General features: G+C 43.9%; 1 protein-coding gene across 3 annotated transcripts in view; it reads left to right on the forward strand.

The window, feature by feature from the left end:
* The window catches only part of gria3b (glutamate receptor, ionotropic, AMPA 3b), a 124,450-nt gene that overhangs the window by 25,725 nt on the left and 78,418 nt on the right, over nucleotides 1-20,307 (forward strand). For all 3 annotated transcript variants that reach the window (XR_007963690.1, XM_052073878.1, XM_052073887.1), the window contains exon 3: nucleotides 15,032-15,271. Coding sequence is in view for 2 of the 3 variants with exons in the window: in XM_052073878.1 (XP_051929838.1) it covers nucleotides 15,032-15,271 (240 nt within the window). In the remaining variant the exon portion in view is untranslated. The remainder of the gene's footprint in view (nucleotides 1-15,031; nucleotides 15,272-20,307) is intronic.

Genomic DNA, 20,307 nt, shown 5'->3' on the forward strand with positions numbered 1-20,307 from the left:
ACTAACCGACACACTTGACCTTGTGTCGGGCTCTTATTTTGACATAGAGATTAGACTTCGGAAAGACGAGTTGGAAAATGCGGAAGCTTTGCTGCTTTGTACTTCGAGAATAAATGCGCTTTTCCTCACAAACAGTTGTACAAATGCAATTTAACTTAAATGTTGGTATTTGTGAGTACAGTAGATGAAGGGTACTGCAGTGTCATTTTTCTAGAACTCATACAAGAGAGAAAAATGCTCACTAAAAATTATAACTGTAGGGGGAAAAAAACCCAAACAAACAGATGATCACTGGGTTTGAGCACATTTTTTTCCTATTCTTCCTCCTTAATTCTTTGTGCGGTGCTGACCAACCAGCCTCATACAGTGTTGTGGAGGAGCTGACTAATTACAGTTCCCAGGCAGTTACTATTGTGTATGTGACGAGGCCAAGTAAAAAAAAAATTTTAAAAAAAACTGACTTGGTGTTTAAGAGCGAATGAATCTCATGTGAGGTCTCCTCCTCATGTGGATAGTATAGAATATGAAAGCGTGATGTACCACGTTTCCACCCAATATGCAGCTTGCCATGATACTGTTTGGAACAATAAACCTTTATCCGGTTTTGGTCCGTGCAATAAGATTTGGAGGCAAGGTGATGCATCATGCACATAAATAGTATGGCATCATAGAAAGGCAACACCACTGTAATCCATCGATGATACAACACGATGATGACAGATGAAATTTCCTCCCTCTTATACAGACAACAAGAGGAGACGCTGCGGGTGCCTGCACCGTCATCAAAAGAACACTTAACATAAAATGACAAAATAATACAACACAACTCATAAAACAGACAGTCGTGCCATCTTAACCACTTTTCCTCCATTTACTTTGTTGTTTGAAGCAGTAATAGATGAAAGTGGAGCAAATCAAAGTGTCTAGTGGATCAAAGACATCATGCTAGAATGTGCACACGTCTGCTACAAGCTAAGCTTGAAAGCAACAAGAAGCTGTAGCAATCATTAACATTCTTCCCATTCTATTTTAGTTGTTCGGATCCTTTTTGTTTTTTGACAACCAATCATTGGATTGCCGTAAGTGTAGCTCCACCAATTAATTACTGTATCACTCACACACACGCACATTATTTAATTTCCAATTTATTTATTTTCGTAACCCACTTAGTCGCTGTGGATTTTGAGCAGATTGGGTTACTTTTACCCAAGGTTGGGTTCATTATTTTGACACAGCAGACAGGGTGGAAGAGTGGATTTTGGCAGACTGAAAAGCTGAAGCTGGTCACCATTTTTATATCTTGTGTCGCAAAGATGAAGAAAATTTCACAGGAAATGCTCTGAAAATGTTGCCGGTGGCACCTGGTGTCAAAAATTGTGCCACATCATCAAGTCACTTGCATGATACAGTAATACTGTATACTGTGAGTACAATAGATGAAGCGTACTGCAGTGTCATTTTTCTAAAACTCATTCAAAAGAGAAAAATGCTCACTCAAAATTATAACATTTTTTCCTAATCTTCCTCCTTAATTCTTTGTGCACTGCTGACATCACAACCAGCCTCATACAGTATTGTGGAGGAGCTGACTAATACTGACAGGGGAAAGTTGCTTTTCCTTTTAAGAAAATTAGGACAATCAAATTAATATGATTTTGAAACACAACTTGAGTGATAGCCTGGTAACCCATGCCTCGGTAGCTTGAACTCATCAGAATGGTTTGTTACCCCCGATTGGATCAAAATCCTAACCATACGTGCCGCGTAACATGCTCAATACGACACGTTTGGTATAAATGACCCAGCATTGTCTCTGTCTATTTTGGGTTACTTACATTTCAGTGGTTTTAAAAGTGTGTGACTGGTTGGAATCCCAATGGGGAAGTTGTTTAATAAATCGCTCAAATTAAGAGTTTTTTGTTGTTGTTGTTGTTGTTTTTTATCATATAACTGAACAAAATGTGTCCAGCATTTTTTGCACCCGTTTGTGTGAGTGTGCGCTTGTGTCATTAGTTGTTATGTTCACCGTTCGTTTTTTAGCACGATGTTGTCTTTCAGGGAAATATTATTGTCACATCCAAACTCACATTTTCAGCAGCTCTTTTTAAGTCCTTAATTGCAATTGCCCTGGAACTTCTGTTATCAAGCGAGTTCACTCAGAGTTAATTCAGAAAATATGAATATGCATAAAATCTAAATATTGAAAAAAAATTACGGAGACCGACGTGAGAAGCTGATCCAGCAGGATGAGTGACATCTTCTCTTTAATGCTTCACGGCGGCTTCAATGCAGCTTTTCCATTTGTGTTCACACTTTGAAGCACACTGCACATCTCGACGGCGAGCTGATGCAACCCCCCCTCCCCACCCCCCCAGGGCACTTAGGAGCTATCTGCTCCTGACAGCATCCCCTCTTCAGGGCAGGTCCCAAAGTTGGTATAAGCGCGGGGGGAGGAGGGGGGGGCTATATGCGGATCACAAGAAAGAGCCATACAATGGAAGCTATAATGTGTCGTTTATGAAAAAGAAAATAGCTCAAAAAGATGCAATCATCTTTGACATTTAGTGTCCTTTGCGCTTGCCCTCGGCAGTGCAGAAAAGAAAGTTTGCGTAGTCTAAATATATAAGGAATATTTTCCTTTTCTTGAATCAGCCCAAAGTGCCTGCAGGATAGCGCGTGTCCATCTGAGCTAGCAATCCGGCGAGCCAGTCATCTCAAGTGATGCATCAGAAAATGTAATATCCCTGTAGCACTACTGTGTGTCCTGATTATGGAACGGGAATGAGGGCGCCGCAACTGTGTGTGTTTGACCAGTGAACTGGAGATGGGATGCTTGGGGGAGGAGCAGCAGCGAAGGGGGAGGAGGAGGTAGAAGAGCAGTTAGCTACAGCAGTCGAGAAAATGCGATTAGAGGCGAAGGAATGGGTAAGAAGATGACGTATCTTGGTGTAGTTAGATCTCTCCGTACCCACGCAGGCTTTCGCCCTGACGTCATTCAGGCACATGCTTGTCCGAGTAATTCGCTATTATTGAAATTCAAGGTGACACTCGAGAAATCATCGGATTAGACGAAACAATGTGTGATTTCTTCCGAGCTGTGGGGACAGTTTCAGCCTGTGTGTTTTCCCTCCACGGGAAACCCTTATTCATTTTTATTTAATCACCATAAGGGATGAGATTCATGCAAGAGCAGCCACTTTCTCCCCCGAGAGTGCACACAGCATTTTATTTTTTTTTAATGCAAGAGTCCAGTAACTGTCTGCTTTGCTGATGGAGTAGACCGATATTTTGGAGGGAGACCGTGTGAGAAGAGATGAGCGAAAGGCACTCAGGTGGGGAGAGAGGAAGAGAGAGAGAGAGAGATAGTGGCACGCTTGAAGAGATGGTTTGCTGCAGGGCAGGTGCAGACGGTTCAGGCAAAAGACGGGTAACAAAAGGAGAGGTCAGGATAAAGGCTGGGGAAAGAGGTGAGGAGAAAGAGGTGATGGAACGTTAAGGACTTTGCGGAGGCAAACACATAAATACAGTTTTACGCCCCCCTTGGCGCCAGCCAGCCAGGAATTTCCATATGTAAGAACTAATGTTCAAGTCAGTCCATTAACTTGAGGCTTACTCCTGTTATTTAGAAGCAAGTGGTGCTTCAGTGAACTTTTCATTTTATAGCAAACTTGAAATCCCTCCCTGGTGGGCAAATATGTAACGGCTTATTGCCGTGGTGAATATTTTTCTCATTATTAATCAGCTGTTAGCGCTGCTTTCCCACTCTATACGGGGAGTATTAGTGTGGAGAAAAATGTCACAGCTTGTTACACATTTTTCAAATCACATCAAATATACATAGATGTTTAGAAATTTAAAACACTACAGCTCTGAAGAATACCTAGCCATTGTAAACGCCGAGTTTGGAGAAATACTGCGTTATATCTTTTGACAGACCGTTTGCAAGGAAAGTTATTTTGGGTGAAAGGACCAATTGCTTCAAAGTGGATTTTACCACATCACACCAAAAACATTGTACTCTGCTAAGCACAAAAACAAGTACCGGTACATTACTTATCACTGTCCTTTTGAACCAGTTGGGTCGAAAGTAACCCAAACTGGGAGAAATCACGAACCCACTGCTGGGTCCACAAGAAGCTGAGCCCATGTATGCTGGGTTATTTATACCCAGCACATTGGGTTGAGGATATGAGCCAGCATGTTGGGTCAGTACTTTGATCCAACCAGGGGTAGACGCAACCCACCCCTTTTCGGCAGGTGCGCTATCCACCCTGACCGAAATGTGAACCTCCATGCCTGTATCCAATATCAGAGGGGTTACTCGCTTAGGCATCGAGCCATCACCAAAATAATCACTCCCCACCCTTAGTAAAAGTAATCCAATCTGCTGGTCGCCAACTGCTAATATGGATTTTGAACTATGCCAAGGGGCGGTTTCTCGTGTTAATTTCTAATAGCTATATGACTAATTTGATCTTTTCATATGAATTCCCAGTCGCTGATGATGTAGTGGTACACTCATCTGACTGGTGAACGGGCAACATGGAATGGTTTCCACTCGGTTATAGTGTGAATGTAGATGTGAATGGTTGTTTGTCTCTATAAGTGCCCTGCGGCTGACTGGCGACCAGTTCATCGTGCAGTCCGCCTTTCAGCCAAAGTTAGCTGTGATAGGCTCCAGCACCTTGCTTGACCCTCTTCAGGATAAGCGATGTTGAAATAGGATGGATGGATTTTCATTTCCCTTTGATATCATTAATAGTTCAAACACAAAAAAAAAATCCATCGCTTAAAGAATTCCACCGTTAATGTGCAACACACAAATGAAACTTTAGTATTTAGTATTTTGCTGTTTTAGAAGAACAAGTGCACTTGACTCACAGACTTCACACAGCAAGTGGTTATGTACAATTGTGAGTTTGCTCCTCACATTTATTATCGTCATAACAGAGCCTACGTTTGTCTCCAAAAGGGCTAAGAGGACCTGCATCTTATTTACAATTTACATAATGATCCCCCTGCTCTTTACGCAAGTGTTTATTTCGAGCTGCCTGGTTAAAGTAATGGTCTTTTCTGACAAGCAGGCATATTGCTTAAGGCTTAGTGATCAACAGCATTGGTCGTCTCCCTCGAGGGCTCTCCAAAGTTACTTTTAATGCCGTCTGTGGGATGCCGGCACCTGTGAAGCCCCAGCGTGTGTTGGAGCTTGTTAGTGGATACGAGTTAGAAAACGAAAGGTTTGTGCACACGCCAGCTTCATTGAAAATCAATGACACGGCTTCCATTAATTGTATGTCGTGCTACTCTAACAGTGGTTGAAGTCTATTTATAGCAGCGGTGAAGGCTTCTATCGCGATATGTCACAAATGGTGTTTAGGTGGAGGGCGTGCAAGTTTAGCATAGTTTATGTCGACAAAGCAGGTGTGCAGTGCAGCTGTTTGCTCCTGATTATTTTGGTCATCGATTATGAATAAATAAACTGGTGAATTGGGTTGAAGATGGATGAGCATTATTTGCCCTCTTTTAAACAAATAGCCCAGGGGTGCCCATTACATCGATCCTGATCTACCGGTAGATCTAAGACAGGTCCCAAGTAGATCTGAAGAGTGTCGAGGAGAAAAAAAAAAAAACAAGCATTTGTGTGTCTTTGTACATGTTAGTAAGCTATTTTTTTGTGTTCATGTACACTGTACCCTAATCATCTTATTAGTCTCATTTTCACCCAAAAAATATTTGAAAAATAAAATAAAGCAGGTAAATCTGAGTTTATGGTAGCTTGTGATTACGTCACCGGAAGTTGTTAGCGCTCAGCAGTCTGCAATTGCAGCTTGTGATCAGAGCTGTTGCGCTAGATCTATCTTTTATCGTCATTATTCTCATTCAGAGTTTGCTTCGTGTACAATTCACCGAGGGCACGGGCAAAGAATAGGAATCTAGGAGGGTCCAGGGAAGCACTTTAAAACGGTACGTGTGAGCTACGATAGTTAACAAGCTGCAATAGTGCGTCGCATGCCTCAGTTTCAGGCTGTTTCTCATCTTGGCGTGCGTGTGTATATGTGTGTGTGTGTGTGTGTGTGTGCGCGCGCGCGCGATTGTGCCGGTAAGGGAAGATCCCGGGAGGATAGTTGATCGAAAAGTAGATCTTCGATCCGAAAAGTTTGGGCACCCCTGGAATAGCCCATTTGTAATTGTTAAAAAAAAGTAGTTCACTGGCTTCAAGTGCTTACTGCATGTAATGGATTTAGAACTACTCTAATACTTTTTTATTTATTTTCATGAATGTGTTTTCATGATTTGTCTGATCGGGGTTGGAAGGGGCGGTCTCTCAGTGTCCATCCACATCATCCAACTTAAATGTACTCCATGCCATGTGAACCGCACCGCTCTATCTGTGCTGAATTTAAAGTGAATGAGGCGAGCTGCTCCGATTGAGAGAAAGTCACTGCGTTCAATCCCAGAATGACGCAAACACCCCCTAGTACCTGCGGCTGTCGAGGGAAAAAAAAAAACTCCCCCCTATGCGCACGGTTAGATATCACTTTGTGCTAGATTTGCCCTGGGCCCAAAAATTGGCCCCACAATGTGTGAATGTGTACAGTACTCAAAAATTATGTGACCTTGAAGGAAAACCAAGACTTTTGTGTTCATCATTTTCAAAAGTGACATCACACACATTTTCAACAGCTAAAATAGGCAGTATTTTAGGATTCAAGTAAATATGAGCAGTGCAACTACCTAGTGTGTATGTGTGTGCGTACACACGCGCCCTCAATGCTGAAGTGCTCACTTCTCACTCCCTTAAAACCTTGCCAGAGTGTGAGCACATCTCTGAACATTGTTGGCCACACTATTGCTCATGGGATCACAAACCCTTCCACTATGATAAGACTGACACTGAAAAGCGGGCGCAGTTCCATAACACATCGAGAATCTGTTATTGAAGATCAGCCTCACTCAAAGCTGAAACTAATAAGCAGAGGACAGCTGGATCGGGGCGGAAAGGGATGCCGCCAGACCCGGTCCCTGAGGATATGTTCTGTGTCAGAACTGGCCTAAATTAAGAGGGAGCTGAGGAAACCGTTGGCTCCCATTCACTGGAGAAGATAACAGCAGCTATTTGTGACAATACTGCTGTCCAGCTGTTGATTCACTTACAGTAGTTGCGCCTCTGCCGGTGTTGCTGAAGGCGTCGCACCTTGGGCGAGCTGTCTGCAGCGGGACAGAAAGGCGGGGAAGGGAATTTGAGAGGATGAGGCAAATCCTGCCACTAACTCGTTCTCTCATTCACAAGTCATTGCAAAATGCTCAAGAGCTCAACATGTGAGCTGGGTCATCTTTTGAGTATCAGCGCGTCGCGTGTTGACACTAAGACACAACAATGCTTAATATCATTCAAAGAGGTGTTGCAATTAGGACCGAAGGATTTTAAAAAGCAATTTAATGGCAATTATATTCCTCAATATCACAATTGTGCATTCAGATGCACTCATCTTATCAAAGTCCAAAGCCATGCATTTGTCAAGTTTTGCAGGGAGGCAGGAGGAGCAGGGTGGACTGACCAAGATTTAGTTAACAAAAAAAAAAGAAAAATACAGACAGGGCTACACTGGAAAAAAACCCCACTGAAGTACTCAAAGTCCTGAAAAGCACAAGGAACCTAAATAGCAAAACATCTGCGACAGAAAACAAAAGGTGACAGGAGCACACAGACACTTACACTCACAATGACCCAACAAAGACTGACAGAACCCAGGGAACTACATACAAGCAAAGCGACAAGACAACGAGAAACACCTGGACAAGACACACAGGGTTGAGGGAGCTGATTGGTTAAACACAAGGGACATGGATGGCGAGAACAGGTGGCGACAAAAAGGGCACACGAGGGAACAAAACCAAATGGAATCCAAACAAATACAGAACAGTATTATTGTTCTTTTTTTTTTAAATCTGTATTTACTTAATATGTATCTCAATGAACATGATCAGATTTATTATACATAAATGTTTTGGTCTTAGCTATAATAAAGACAAATGAACCGTGAATTAATGTATCTACTTTAACTATGGAGGTACTAATTTACTGAACAAGAAGGGGATGCAGATACAAGTGCTCAAAGTTGAAACCATGAAAACTTTTTTTTTCCTCTGTAGAAACAATAAATATTGTACAATGTGTGGACAAAATGCCACTTTGTCACCATTCAATCTAAATTTGTCGGGTCCCAACTGAATTTGGGAAGCAAACTGAGAGTTTCTTTTATGGAAATGCTCAGGCAGTGGCTAAAAACAATGCACAGAAATAATCATAGATTGAATTATTTGAGTGCAGCTCAAGATGTCCTCTCCGCACTTACCTCATCCACACAATGACTCAGAAGCTGAGAACTTTATTGATTCCCTAAGTAGTCTTATTTGTCCACTTTTTAGGGAGGTTGAGTTCTATGACATTTTGCAATCGAAAAACCTCCTGAAATTTTTTTTTTGCGATTTCAAAATGACATTCTAATACATTACCAGGAAACCCGCGGAGCCTTAAAAAATCTTAAAAAACATTGAATCAATGAATCCAAAAACAAGGCCTTTGTTGGCCTTAAAATAGCTGAAATCAATATTTCAAAAAAATGTTCACAGTGGGTTTTATGACTATAAATGGTCTCAAGTCACAAAAGAAGTTATTATTCTGATCAAAAAAAATTGTGAATGACTCTTGTGGTAACATCACACAGTCTCAACAGAGGAACCACATCATTGTTTACAAACCTGAGAGAGGACACTTTTTTAAGATCATCCTAAATTTGATTTTGAATAGAATTTAAAGTATTTCATTTAAACTGCAGGAACCCTGATTGCAGTGTTGATTTGAATTTGATTCATTGTTCAGTCTTAATTGCAATGCGGGCAGAAAACACAAGAGCGCCGAGATGGACCGATTCCCATTTTGGCTGACTCATCTCAGTCAAAAAAAGCAATTTTTAGACCGTTTGCCGTTGGAAGTGCAACTTGAATGGATAAAGGCGGCACAATCAGGCACCGATGTTTAAACCAATCGTTTAATGTGACCACAATGTAACAATCCTTTCCCAACATCTGACCGTTGCGGTGAAATATTCAAAGTGTTCACAGCTGCGACGGATGCTTCATTACCCAGTGGGAGCACTTGAGAGTAAATCAGAGTCAGCGAGCAGCAATTGGTGAGAGGTTAGGAAAGCACACCTGTAGCTGGAAACGTGAGGATGAGGACCAGATTTCAGAAGTAATGGAAACTTCTCTGCCTGACGGTTGTGCACATTCATCACCCGCTGGAGTACATGATGAATGCACAAGCAAACGTGGATGTGTCACCATGCACACGCTCACATGTTCACACCCTTCAGGAGTTCTGGGTTCGTTACAGTGAAAACAGATCAAAGGTTGCCGCGAATGCGGCACGCAAGGTCATTAACGCAACAGAGTTCTGCACTCCCTCGAGGCAAAGAAAATAAAATAAAATGACAAAAAAGACTGTAGAAGGCTGCAGAAAGAAACATAACAGTAGCAGGGGGCGGCAGGGAGTTTCTTGCGCATGGGGGAGCTGTGCTTTCTTCTCTTCCCTATGACTGCCACGATCTACTGTGCAAGAACAATTCAAACTGAAATTTAAAGTTGGACTACTGTTTTTTTTTTGGGGGGGGGGGGTCGGGGGGGTTCAAGACTCCTATGAATCCCCAACCTCCACGGTCAAAACCGTTGTGAGAAAAATGTGTAGGTAACTCGCCCACCTTCAATCCAAAAAAAATGGTGGGTGGCTGAGGGGCCCTTTCTAGCTAGTTGGTAACATACAGTAGACGATGTTCTCATTTTCTGTCTTTCATGATATGTTTTATCGGGAAAATACTTGTGAAACTTAATATACCCCGTCGACAAACGTTGCCAGGTGGCCCTTCATAACAATAAATTGCACTGGTCAACAGCTAATTTTAATCAGAGATGGCTTTAAATGTCCTTAAACGTATTTTGGACATGAATAAAATGTCAATCTATGTCTATCTATCTATCTATCTATCTATATATGTGCTGTTTATACATATATATAATTATTTTTTTAAGTTTGACCGACAAAAGCTTGCGCAATACAGATATTACCATGCATTGTAATTTATAGCTAGCTAAGATATATCAGAAAAAAACTATGGCTGAACCTAACCTTTGATTCATCAACTCAACTCAACTGAACTGTATTTATAGAGCACTTTCAGACAGCTATTGATGCATACAAAGTGCTGTACATGGAGCAACTAACATATACATCATCATCATCATAATATGTGATTGTGATGAAATTATCAGCATTATTTTCAAAACCGATGTGTTAGGGAAAAAAAGTAAAAAATCAGCGACAAATATAAATACAAAATTCAGAGAAGTTCACGTAAAAATGTTTATAAAAATGTGTTGACACGTGTTCTGGGGTTCCAGATTTAAGCATTTATTTTCACAGCTTTTTTTTTCCCCTTAGAGATAAGGTGAAAAGCTCAGTCATACTGGAGGGGCTCAGAGTAGAGCCGCTTCTCCTCCACATCAAGAGGAGCCAGATGAGGTGGCTCGGGCATCTAATTAGGATGCCTGGATGTCATGATTCGGTTTATGGACCAACAGGTGGCACTGTAGGGCTCCCCCGGCAGCTGCGCACCTATTGGTCATAGGTAATTAGGGCCTTAAAAGGAGCACTCAGTGCCGGGTCATTGTTTGCTCTTGGCTACTGTCATGTTTGTTTTTTGCAATCAGGTTTGTTTCAGTCATGTTTGGTTGCTGTTATGTTTTATCTTCAGTCATGATTTTTGTTTGCTACTTTGGACTTTGTTTGCTTAGGATTTAGTTTTCTGTGTTTTATCAATACACTTCTTCAAATACACCCTGCTCCTCCCTCCTGCCTGCTTTTTGGGGTCCAGCACCACCACGTAACGTGACACTGGACGCCTCCCTGGTGAGGTGTTCCGGGCATGTCCCACTGGTAGACCCTGGGGACGACCCAGGACACGCTGGAGAGACTATGTCACCCAGCTGGCCTGGGAACACCTTGGGATCCACCAGGAAGAGCACAAAGAAGTGGCTGGGAGAGGGAAGCTAAAGCTGCTGCCCCGGCGAACCGACCCCGGATAAGTGATGGAGTATGGATGGATCGATGGATAGACTAAATATTTGTCTCTTGATCATCATCATCATCATCATTTATTAGCTATATATGTATACACATAACAGAATTCAACAGGTGCGGACGCATGCATAAATTGCTAGGATCAAACATTACATTACTGGACTAGTCAATGCTTAAAATGCTTAAAACACTCTGTGCTTAAATCTTTGTTCAGAAGACGGACTGCATTAGGGAAAAAACTTTCGCGATGGCGACTAGTTTTACCAAGTATCGATCTGTATCTTCTACCGGATGGAAGTTCTTCAAAAAATTCGTTAGCAGGATGAGAGTCATCTTGTGTGATTGAATGAGCTCTCCGCAGTGAGCGCTGAACATAGATCTCGTCCAAAGACGTTACATCATGACCGATAATTCTGGAAGCGGTTTTAACGACTCGCTCGAGCAAGCGCCGGTCGTCGACCGTTGCACGACCAAACCAAACCGTGATCGAGAGCGATAAAACGCTCTCGATCACCGCCCGGTAGAATTTGGTCAGAATGCGCTGGCCGACCCCGAAGCTCCTCAAGCGTCGCAGAAAGAACATGCGTTGCTGAGCTTTTGCTACACAGTGGCCGACATGCGCCGACCAGGTCAAGTCACTAGAGATGTGAATCCCCAGGAACTTGAAGGTTTCAACGATTTCGACGTCCGTGCCGTTGATAACCATCGGCTCCAGAGGAGCCAAGGGTTTCTTCGGATTGTCCTGACGGAAGTCGACGATTACTTCCTTCGTCTTCGAGACATTGAGCTCGAGATTGTTCTCGGTGCACCACATCACCAGTTCGTCGACCTGGCGGCGGTAGTCGCGCTCACTGGCCACAATGAACCCAGCAACGGTGATGTCGTCGGCAAATTTAAAGAAGTGAGACAGGCAGCATCCCTGTGGAGCGCCTGTACTCAGAATTAGTTCACTGGACACTGAGGAGCCGACTTTAACAACCTGGGGTCTCAGACAAAGAAAGTCATAAATCCAGTGACACAAGTTCAGCGGAAGTCCTAAATTTAGAAGTTTTATAAAAAGCTTGGACGGAAGAATTGTGTTGAAGGCGGAACTAAAGTCTATGAAAAGAAGTCGGCAGTAGGTCGGAGTACTCTTGTCAAGATGTCGGTACACTTTCTCAAGCGCTATAGACACAGCGTCATCTACTGACCGGTTCGCCTTGTAGGCAAACTGGTACGGGTCCATAGAACGAGGTAGTAACGACTGGAGAACATCCTTCACTAGGCGTTCGAAAGACTTCATGACATTTGAAGTCAGAGCCACTGGGCGGAAGTCGTTTAGAGTAGTTATCGGCGAGCGTTTTGGTACGGGAATGATGACAGATGCTTTGAAAAGTGCAGGAACTTTGCAAAGACGAAGTGACCAGTTGAAGATTTCTGTGTAGATTCCACCGAGTTGCTGTGCGCACATCTTGAGGAGACGGTTCGAGACTTTGTCGGGACCTGTCGCTTTATGGACGTTTGCGCGTTTAAACTGCTTCACGGTGTCAGTAGTAGAAATCTTCAGACGATCAGGATCTTCGGGTTCATCGCTGGTATTAGGCTTTGGCATTGACTTTTCAAACCGGCTGTAGAACCTGTTCAGCTCATCAGGTAGAGTTGGGTCGTCAGGATCCGAGTTCTTGTTGCCGCCAGACTTGTACGGCGCTATTTTCCGCACTCCCCGCCAGAGGTCGCGACTATTTGTAGACTCGAGGGAATCCTCGAGTTTCCTGGCGTAGTCGCGTTTGGCGGTTTTGACGGCGGACTTGAACCGATACTTTGATGCTTTGTACGCGGCCGCATCTCCAGACTGAAAGGCTGTTTGACGAGCACGTGATTCGCGCCTGAGGGCACCGCCAAACCAGGGTTTCTGATTCGGATAAACGGTCACTTCCTTGATGGGGACGCATAAATCCTCGCAGAATGTGATGTAATCAGTCACCGCCTCGGTACACTCATCCAGGGTCGCATTTTCTAGGAACACATCCCAGTCCGTGCATTCAAAACATCCACGGAGTCGATCAATGGCATCGGACGTCCACTGCCGGACTGTCCTCTTGAATGGTTTCTCACGCTTGAATTGAGATTTGTACGTCGGGATGAGGTGGACACAGGCATGGTCAGAGGTACCGAGGGGGGCACGTCGCAGTGACTGATAGGCGTCCTTTATCGTGGTGTAGCAGTGATCGAGGGTATTCGGCCCCCGAGTTGGGCAAGTCACGTGCTGGTAGAACTTTGGAAGAGTTTTACGGAGATTACATTGATTAAAGTCGCCGGCAATGATAGAAATAGCCCCTGGATTCGCAATCTCATTGTTCGCGATGACGTCAGCGAGCTGGTTCATTGCCTTCTTGGTGTCGGCTTTGGGTTCGCTGAAGACAACTGTCAGTAGAATTGAAGGGAACTCTCGTGGTAAATAGAAGGGACGGCAGCGAATGGTGAGGCATTCAAGTTCCGGAGTACACGACCTAGAAATAACCTTTGTATCGGTGCACCAGGACTCGTTGATCAAAAAGCACACACCACCGGCCTTGCTTTTGTTGACCTGGTCAAATTCACGATCGAATCTGAACAAGGCGAATCCGGGGGGTGTAACAGCGGCGTCGGGTATCTTTGACTCTAACCAGGTTTCGGTGATACAAAAAACGTTACATGTTCTGAAGTCCTGTCGCGAGTCCATGAGGCTGATTAGCTCGTCCATCTTGTACCGCAGCGATTGCACGTTTGCCAGCATGATGCTCGGTAGAGGGGCACGGGAATTACGTTTCCGGAGTTTCACCAGCGCACCCCCTCTCGATCCCCGCCTCCGCCGGCTAACGGGTCGTATTCTACGAGTAGACTGGCTGGGTTCTGGAGACTCGGACAGGATTTCCTCGATCAAAATACGAGCTTCTAGGGCAAAGTGAGGCAACTCACCAGAACTGTATCGATGCTTGAGTAAATCCTCCCTAGTATAGTGAAAACACTGACACGATTTAGTCCAGATAACAGAAAATAAAAGCCAAATTATTGCACAGCGTAGCACCATGTCGCCATTGCCCGGCGCCATCTGTGTGAGTGTGAATGTGTCATTTTTCTATTGCTGTTGGTCACATACATACTACTTTCATGAGAGAAGGTGTGGACAAAAATGAGTCAGGAACTGTTTTTGCCTGCTTTTTAAAAGATGTGATGTATGATGCTTGGCATTTTCTCCCTGAATAATGCATGAATCGTAAAATTCGGACATGCAGCAATTGTTTTTCTGTCATGTGGAAATTGTGATCCAAATTAGAATGATTTGACTTTGGGAGAGCTCTGCACTCACCAGAGTGACACTCGACTTTCTTATGTCCTGTTGTGATGAAACATTTTTCAGAGGGTTGTTTCAAAAAAGTGGATTTTTTTTTTCTGCCGAAAAAAAGTATAGCATTTTAACTTTCGAATGGTTTCTGTTATAGTCATAAAGGGATCAAAACATTTTTAGGCTATAGACTTTTTGGGGTTTTTTTGTTTTTTACAGAACTGACCAAAGAAAAATCTCAGACGCAAGTAATACACAATTTAATAATACAAGATCTTAACTTTAAAAGCAATATAGTGTTCCAGAAAAATCAGAAGACGAATATGCGTAGAAAGATTCGGCCCATCTGAGTAACACGATCTGTTAATGTGTATTAGCCAGAATCCGCTGTCAAGGCGTATCAAGTGTACGGAGGAGCACTAGCAATCACATCAAGCTTTAATTGGCTATTAGTGGAGATTCAAATTACCCAATCGATCGTTTCGTGCCTAAAGTGTGATGAGGCGCAAGTTTTTAAATGTGCATACGCTCATTTTGCCAACAGAAGCCTGAACCTTCTCGTGCCCCGGCACTTCTCGGCTCTCTTGCAGTTTGTTCTCAGTTTTCCCGCGGAGTGTACGCCATCTTCGGATTCTACGACAAAAAGTCCATGAACACCTTGACGTCATTCTGCGGAGCTCTGCACACCTCCTTTGTGACACCCAGTTACCCCACCGACAATGAGGTGCAGTTCGTCATCCAGATGCGTCCTGCGCTCCGAGGAGCAGTCCTCAGTCTGATCTTGCATTACAAGTGGCAGAAGTTTGTCTACCTCTACGACACAGACCGAGGTAAGAGCCGTGAAATATACTGCACCGCCCACAAAAAAGATGTGTGTATATATATATATAAAAAAAAAAAAAAAAAAATCCTCATCTCACCCCTCGGGTGGTGTCCGTCCCTCATTCAGCTCGGGTCCTCTACCAGAGGCCAGGAAGCTTGAGGGTTCTGCGCAGTATCCTTGCTGTTCCCAGCACTGCACATTTCTGGACTGAGATGTCCGATGTTGTTCCAGGGATCTGTTGCAACCACTCATCTAGTTTGGGGGTCACTGCCCCGAGTGCTCCGACCACCACAGGCACGACTGTCACCTTTACCTTCCAGGTTCTCTCCAGCTCCTCTCTGAGCCCTTGGTATTTCTCGAGTTTCTCATGTTCCTTCTTCCTGATGTTTCCATCACTTGGGACCGCTACATCCACTACAACGGCTTTCCTCTGCCCTTTATCTATGATCACGATATCTGGTTGGTTCGCCATTACCATCTTGTCAGTCTGGATCTGGAAGTCCCACAGGATCTTCGCTCTGTCATTCTCCACCACCTTCGGAGGTGTTTCCCATTTTGACCTTGGGGTTTCCAGTCCATACTCCGCACAGATGTTTCGGTAGACTATGCCAGCCACCTGCTTATGGCGTTCCATGTAGGCTTTCCCTGCCAGCATCTTACACCCTGCAGTTGTGTGTTGGATCGTCTCAGGTGCCTCTTTGCACAACCTACACCTTGGGTCTTGTCTGGTGTGGTATATCTGGGCCTCGATGGCTCTGGTGCTCAAGGCCTGTTCCTGAGCAGCCAGGATGAGTGCCTCTGTGCTGTCCTTCAGGCCAGCCCTCTCTAGCCACTGATAGGACTTCTTGAGATCAGCCACTTCAGTTATGGTCCGGTGGTACATCCCGTGTAGGGGCTTGTCCTCCCATGATGGTCCCTCTTCCAGCGCCTCATCTTCTGTTCCCCATTGTTTGAGACATTCTCTGAGTACGTCATCTGTTGGAGCCTTCTCCTTGATGTATTCATGGAGCTTGGATGTTTCATCCTGGACAGTGGCTCTCACACTCACTAGTCCCCGGCCTCCTTCCTTTCGGCTTGCGTACAGTCTCAGGGTGCTGGATTTGGGATGGAACCCTCCATGCATGGTTAGGAGCTTTCGGGTCTTAACGTCCGTGGTCTGAATCTCTTCCTTTGGCCACCTTATTATTCCTGCAGGGTATCTGATCACTGGCAGGGCATAACTGTTTATTGCCCGGGTCTTATTCTTGCCATTGAGCTGGCTTCTTAGGACTTGCCTCACTCGCTGGAGGTATTTGGCCGTAGCCGCTTTCCTTGTTGCCAGTTCGAGGTTGCCATTGGCTTGTGGTATACCAAGGTACTTGTAGCTGTCCTCAATGTCTGCTATTGTTCCTTCTGGGAGTGAGACCCCTATATATATATATATATATATATATATATATATATATATATATATATATATATATATATATATATATATATATATATATATATATACACACGACTGACTGACTCTTTATTCCACGACTGCCAACATGTAGTTCTGAACAATTACAAATTTGCGCCAAAAACATAAACACGGCACCCTAATGTATGCCTGCTGGGTGAGAAGCATGGTCCTAGTGTCCGCCACAATATCTCTCTATATACATATACTGAATGTGTATATATATATATATACACATTCAATATATGTATATACTCTATATACACACAAACCCCTAAAGGCAAACCGTCTGGCCGCTGTGGTCGTTACACCCTTGACATTTGACTTGACACCTTGGCGACATCCACTGCTGAGCAAATGTATTAGCCACAGTGTCATCATAAAAAAAAAATAAAATAAAATAACCACACAAAACCAAAACAAGAAGAGACCATCCAACCTCTTGAAGTGCTTTAATGTGGCCTCTTTCTACAGATGTTTTCCTATATAGAACAGGAAAGAGGAAAAACTAAATGTCAGAATTCTCGATATTTTTATTGAATAAAAGAATTAATACGAAAGCACTGAAAGACATTTTTCTGTTCAGGAATACAAATGAGTAACTCCATTTGACATTTTCCCTCACACTAATTGTGAGAATTCATGCATAACTAATAATTTCTCATTTACACTTCCAAAATGATTTGTGTTTAAGAATTTCTGCATACCGGTGTATCATTTTGATATTTAGCTTGGCTTGTTGATTTAGGGGCTACCGCTTAAATTGAGCGGTGGTCTAAAATTGCATTTTTACAAAATAAAACCAATGCCAGAAGCGGATCATTCATCAAATAGGTTTTGTTCACTCTGTGCAGCCTGGTACCAAACCAGCAGCGGTCTGTGACTGGGTGGTTGCCAACCCCTGATCTAATACATTTGTTTAACACTCTCCCTTTGTAAAAATAATTATTCGGGCCAGAGAAAAGGCCTCACTGGCTCGTTGGATAGAATGTTATAATTGAGAACTCAGATGAAAGCTCAGTACAACAGTCGTAGATGGATGTGACATTCCTCAGCATGGCTAAATGGCGCAACCGCACATTGGCATGGCGACAGGACGAATGGCCCAGCCTTAGTGTATCAGGAAACCAGTCTTTTGGGGGTACATTCGATTAAAATGTATACTGGGTGGCAGAATATGGACTGCTGCCGGAGCCCCGCTTGTGACGGTGAACAGTGACAAGACACGATAAATGTTACAGTGGCTCAGAAGGGTAAGCAGAGGATCGACTGTAATACTCTCTAAGAGCCTTGTAATGCTTGAAGTGATAACACAGCACTGTGTACGGTAGTGCCACGTTATGTAAATCAGTACAAATAAATCAGCAGCTTGTATTAACACATAGCACTTGAAGGAAAGGTGTCTCATGAGCAATAATCTTTTGGTACTTGGAACAGTTGGCTGGTTTGTGTCAGTTAATCTTCTGTTTAATCATGTTGATAGTGGCTCGTCTGTCTTGGGAAATGAGGTATGTCACATCTGCCGCTAAAATGTTTTCCTTTCCCAAATCACAGGCGCCGCCTGCTTGAGGCTGCCGTGCTTTGTGCTGCGTCAATGAGGGCTTTGTGTTGTTCTCAGATTGAATTGCCTTGTTGACAATAGACTCCGGTTTAATGCAGCAGTGCTTTATGTTTAGGACGGCCTGTCAACACGCTCGAGTGTTCATTTTCGGGGGATTTCCAATGTCAAACGAGAAAGGGTCCTCATTATCTCGCAACGGAATAATGATCCTCCTCCTACTGAAACTTCCGCACCTGTGTGTGGGGGAGGGACCTGTTCCTCCGATGATAGGCTAAGTTATTTGATGTCTTTGGCTTCGAGGGAAAAGAAAAATGACTTCACCCGATAGTGTGGCAGCCTCTCCTTCACACATTGATTGGCGTGGATTTGAGATGTTGACTTACGCGTTAATGGGAGGTTCTAATCAACACATAAGCTTCAAGCATCCCGATTTTTCTTTGGCCCTGTCTGTCTTTTCACCCCATCAACCCCACCCCTCTTCCTCTCGCTTTGAGGCAGGATATGAAGTCTGTCTTTGGGTCTTCTCAGCTGAAGGCCTTAATCCACCGCACAGCCTGCAGATAATGTGTGGTTAATTAGGGTCACTCTGACTCGAACACTCATCGGCTCTTCCCCGCGGATGCGAGCAACTCACACGTCCTTCAGCACTGCCGCCACTGCTGAGCTGCTGCCGCCATCCCTCCAATTTGCCGCCTTCACTGTGTGTCTGAAGGCAGGCTCGGATGGCGAGATAGGGGACGAGGAGGCTGGAAAACAAAAGCGGAGGAGGTGGTGGAATGAGTTTGACACTGAGTAGAAAGAAAGTGGAGAGACCAGAGGGCATCAGGGGGAGGGCAGCGCGAGAGGAGGGGAAACAAAACACCGAGTCAGTCCGGCAATTAAGGCAACAGCAGGCCCGCCTGATTTTCAGCCTGTTACCGGTGTCCAGACTGTTCCCTGTGTACAGTGCGGAGCCCTCCGTGCCAGAACCCGTGCCAAGTCACTTTTACCTCGATCCTGACTTCCAGCGGGGTAAGACGATCCCTTATTAGTGTGAGGACATTGGCCCCAGGTGGGGATTAAAGTCGTTTATAGATGCACTCCATCCGGCTCTTTGGGGTGCTCTGACACTTGGCTCATCAAGTAGACAGATGTGTCAGAGAGCCTCCACCTCCTCGTATCACCAAGTGCAGCTCCCCTGCTCATATGGACACACACACACACACACACACACACACACTTCTGTTTGAACTAGGAGAAAGTGGTGCAAACTAATCGGGATCGGGTCCGTTAAATCAAGGTGGGAGCTTAAATTGATTGGAACTCAAAGTTGCTTCAGTGGAAGCTCGGTGGCCAACCACATTTGTTCAGAACTTCCATCATAAAATTTACAACCAAAAGCTGTTGTTGATTTTCTGCTTTTGCTATTAGCTGTGCATACGGATCCTTCTGTCATTTGACATTGGCCTTCTCTTCCCTGTTTAGAATTAGCACCAAATAAGGAAAAGAAAGAGTTACATTTGCACGTTTGCCGATGTCTCGCCTGACATCTTGTATGATGACGGTTCAGTCGAAAACATTTTTATAATTTCTTTTTTTGTAGCTGCGTCATGCAGTGGAGAACTATGCTGACTTCTGCTCATCAACAGAAACAAATACTTGGAAAATCCTATTCATATGATTGATTGCAGTGCTCCACCTCTACCAACTGCAGCCACAATTATAAACACACCTAAAAGAGGACGTTGGAAAAATGATCATTGGGAGTCACAATGTGTGACATACATCACAAAATGTGTTTCATAAGCATCGTAAATTTACACTTATGTGCAACACAAAATCCTATGCTCCAACGTATCATTTGTGCAATTTTAGTAAAAGCCTTGATCAATAATGGAAGCAACTTTTTGATTATTCTCTCAATTCTGCAGGTACATGGAGAAAACAGGAGCAATAATAAATAACCTTCACTCGTCCGGTCCCACCGAAAAGGTTTTATTGAATCAATAGCGAAGATTAATTACAGCCAGGCTATTCATTTGTTGCCGCTACTATTTGG

Source organism: Hippocampus zosterae, chromosome 1, assembly GCF_025434085.1.
Source record: "Hippocampus zosterae strain Florida chromosome 1, ASM2543408v3, whole genome shotgun sequence".
In the NCBI taxonomy this organism is placed as follows: Eukaryota; Metazoa; Chordata; class Actinopteri; order Syngnathiformes; family Syngnathidae; genus Hippocampus; species Hippocampus zosterae.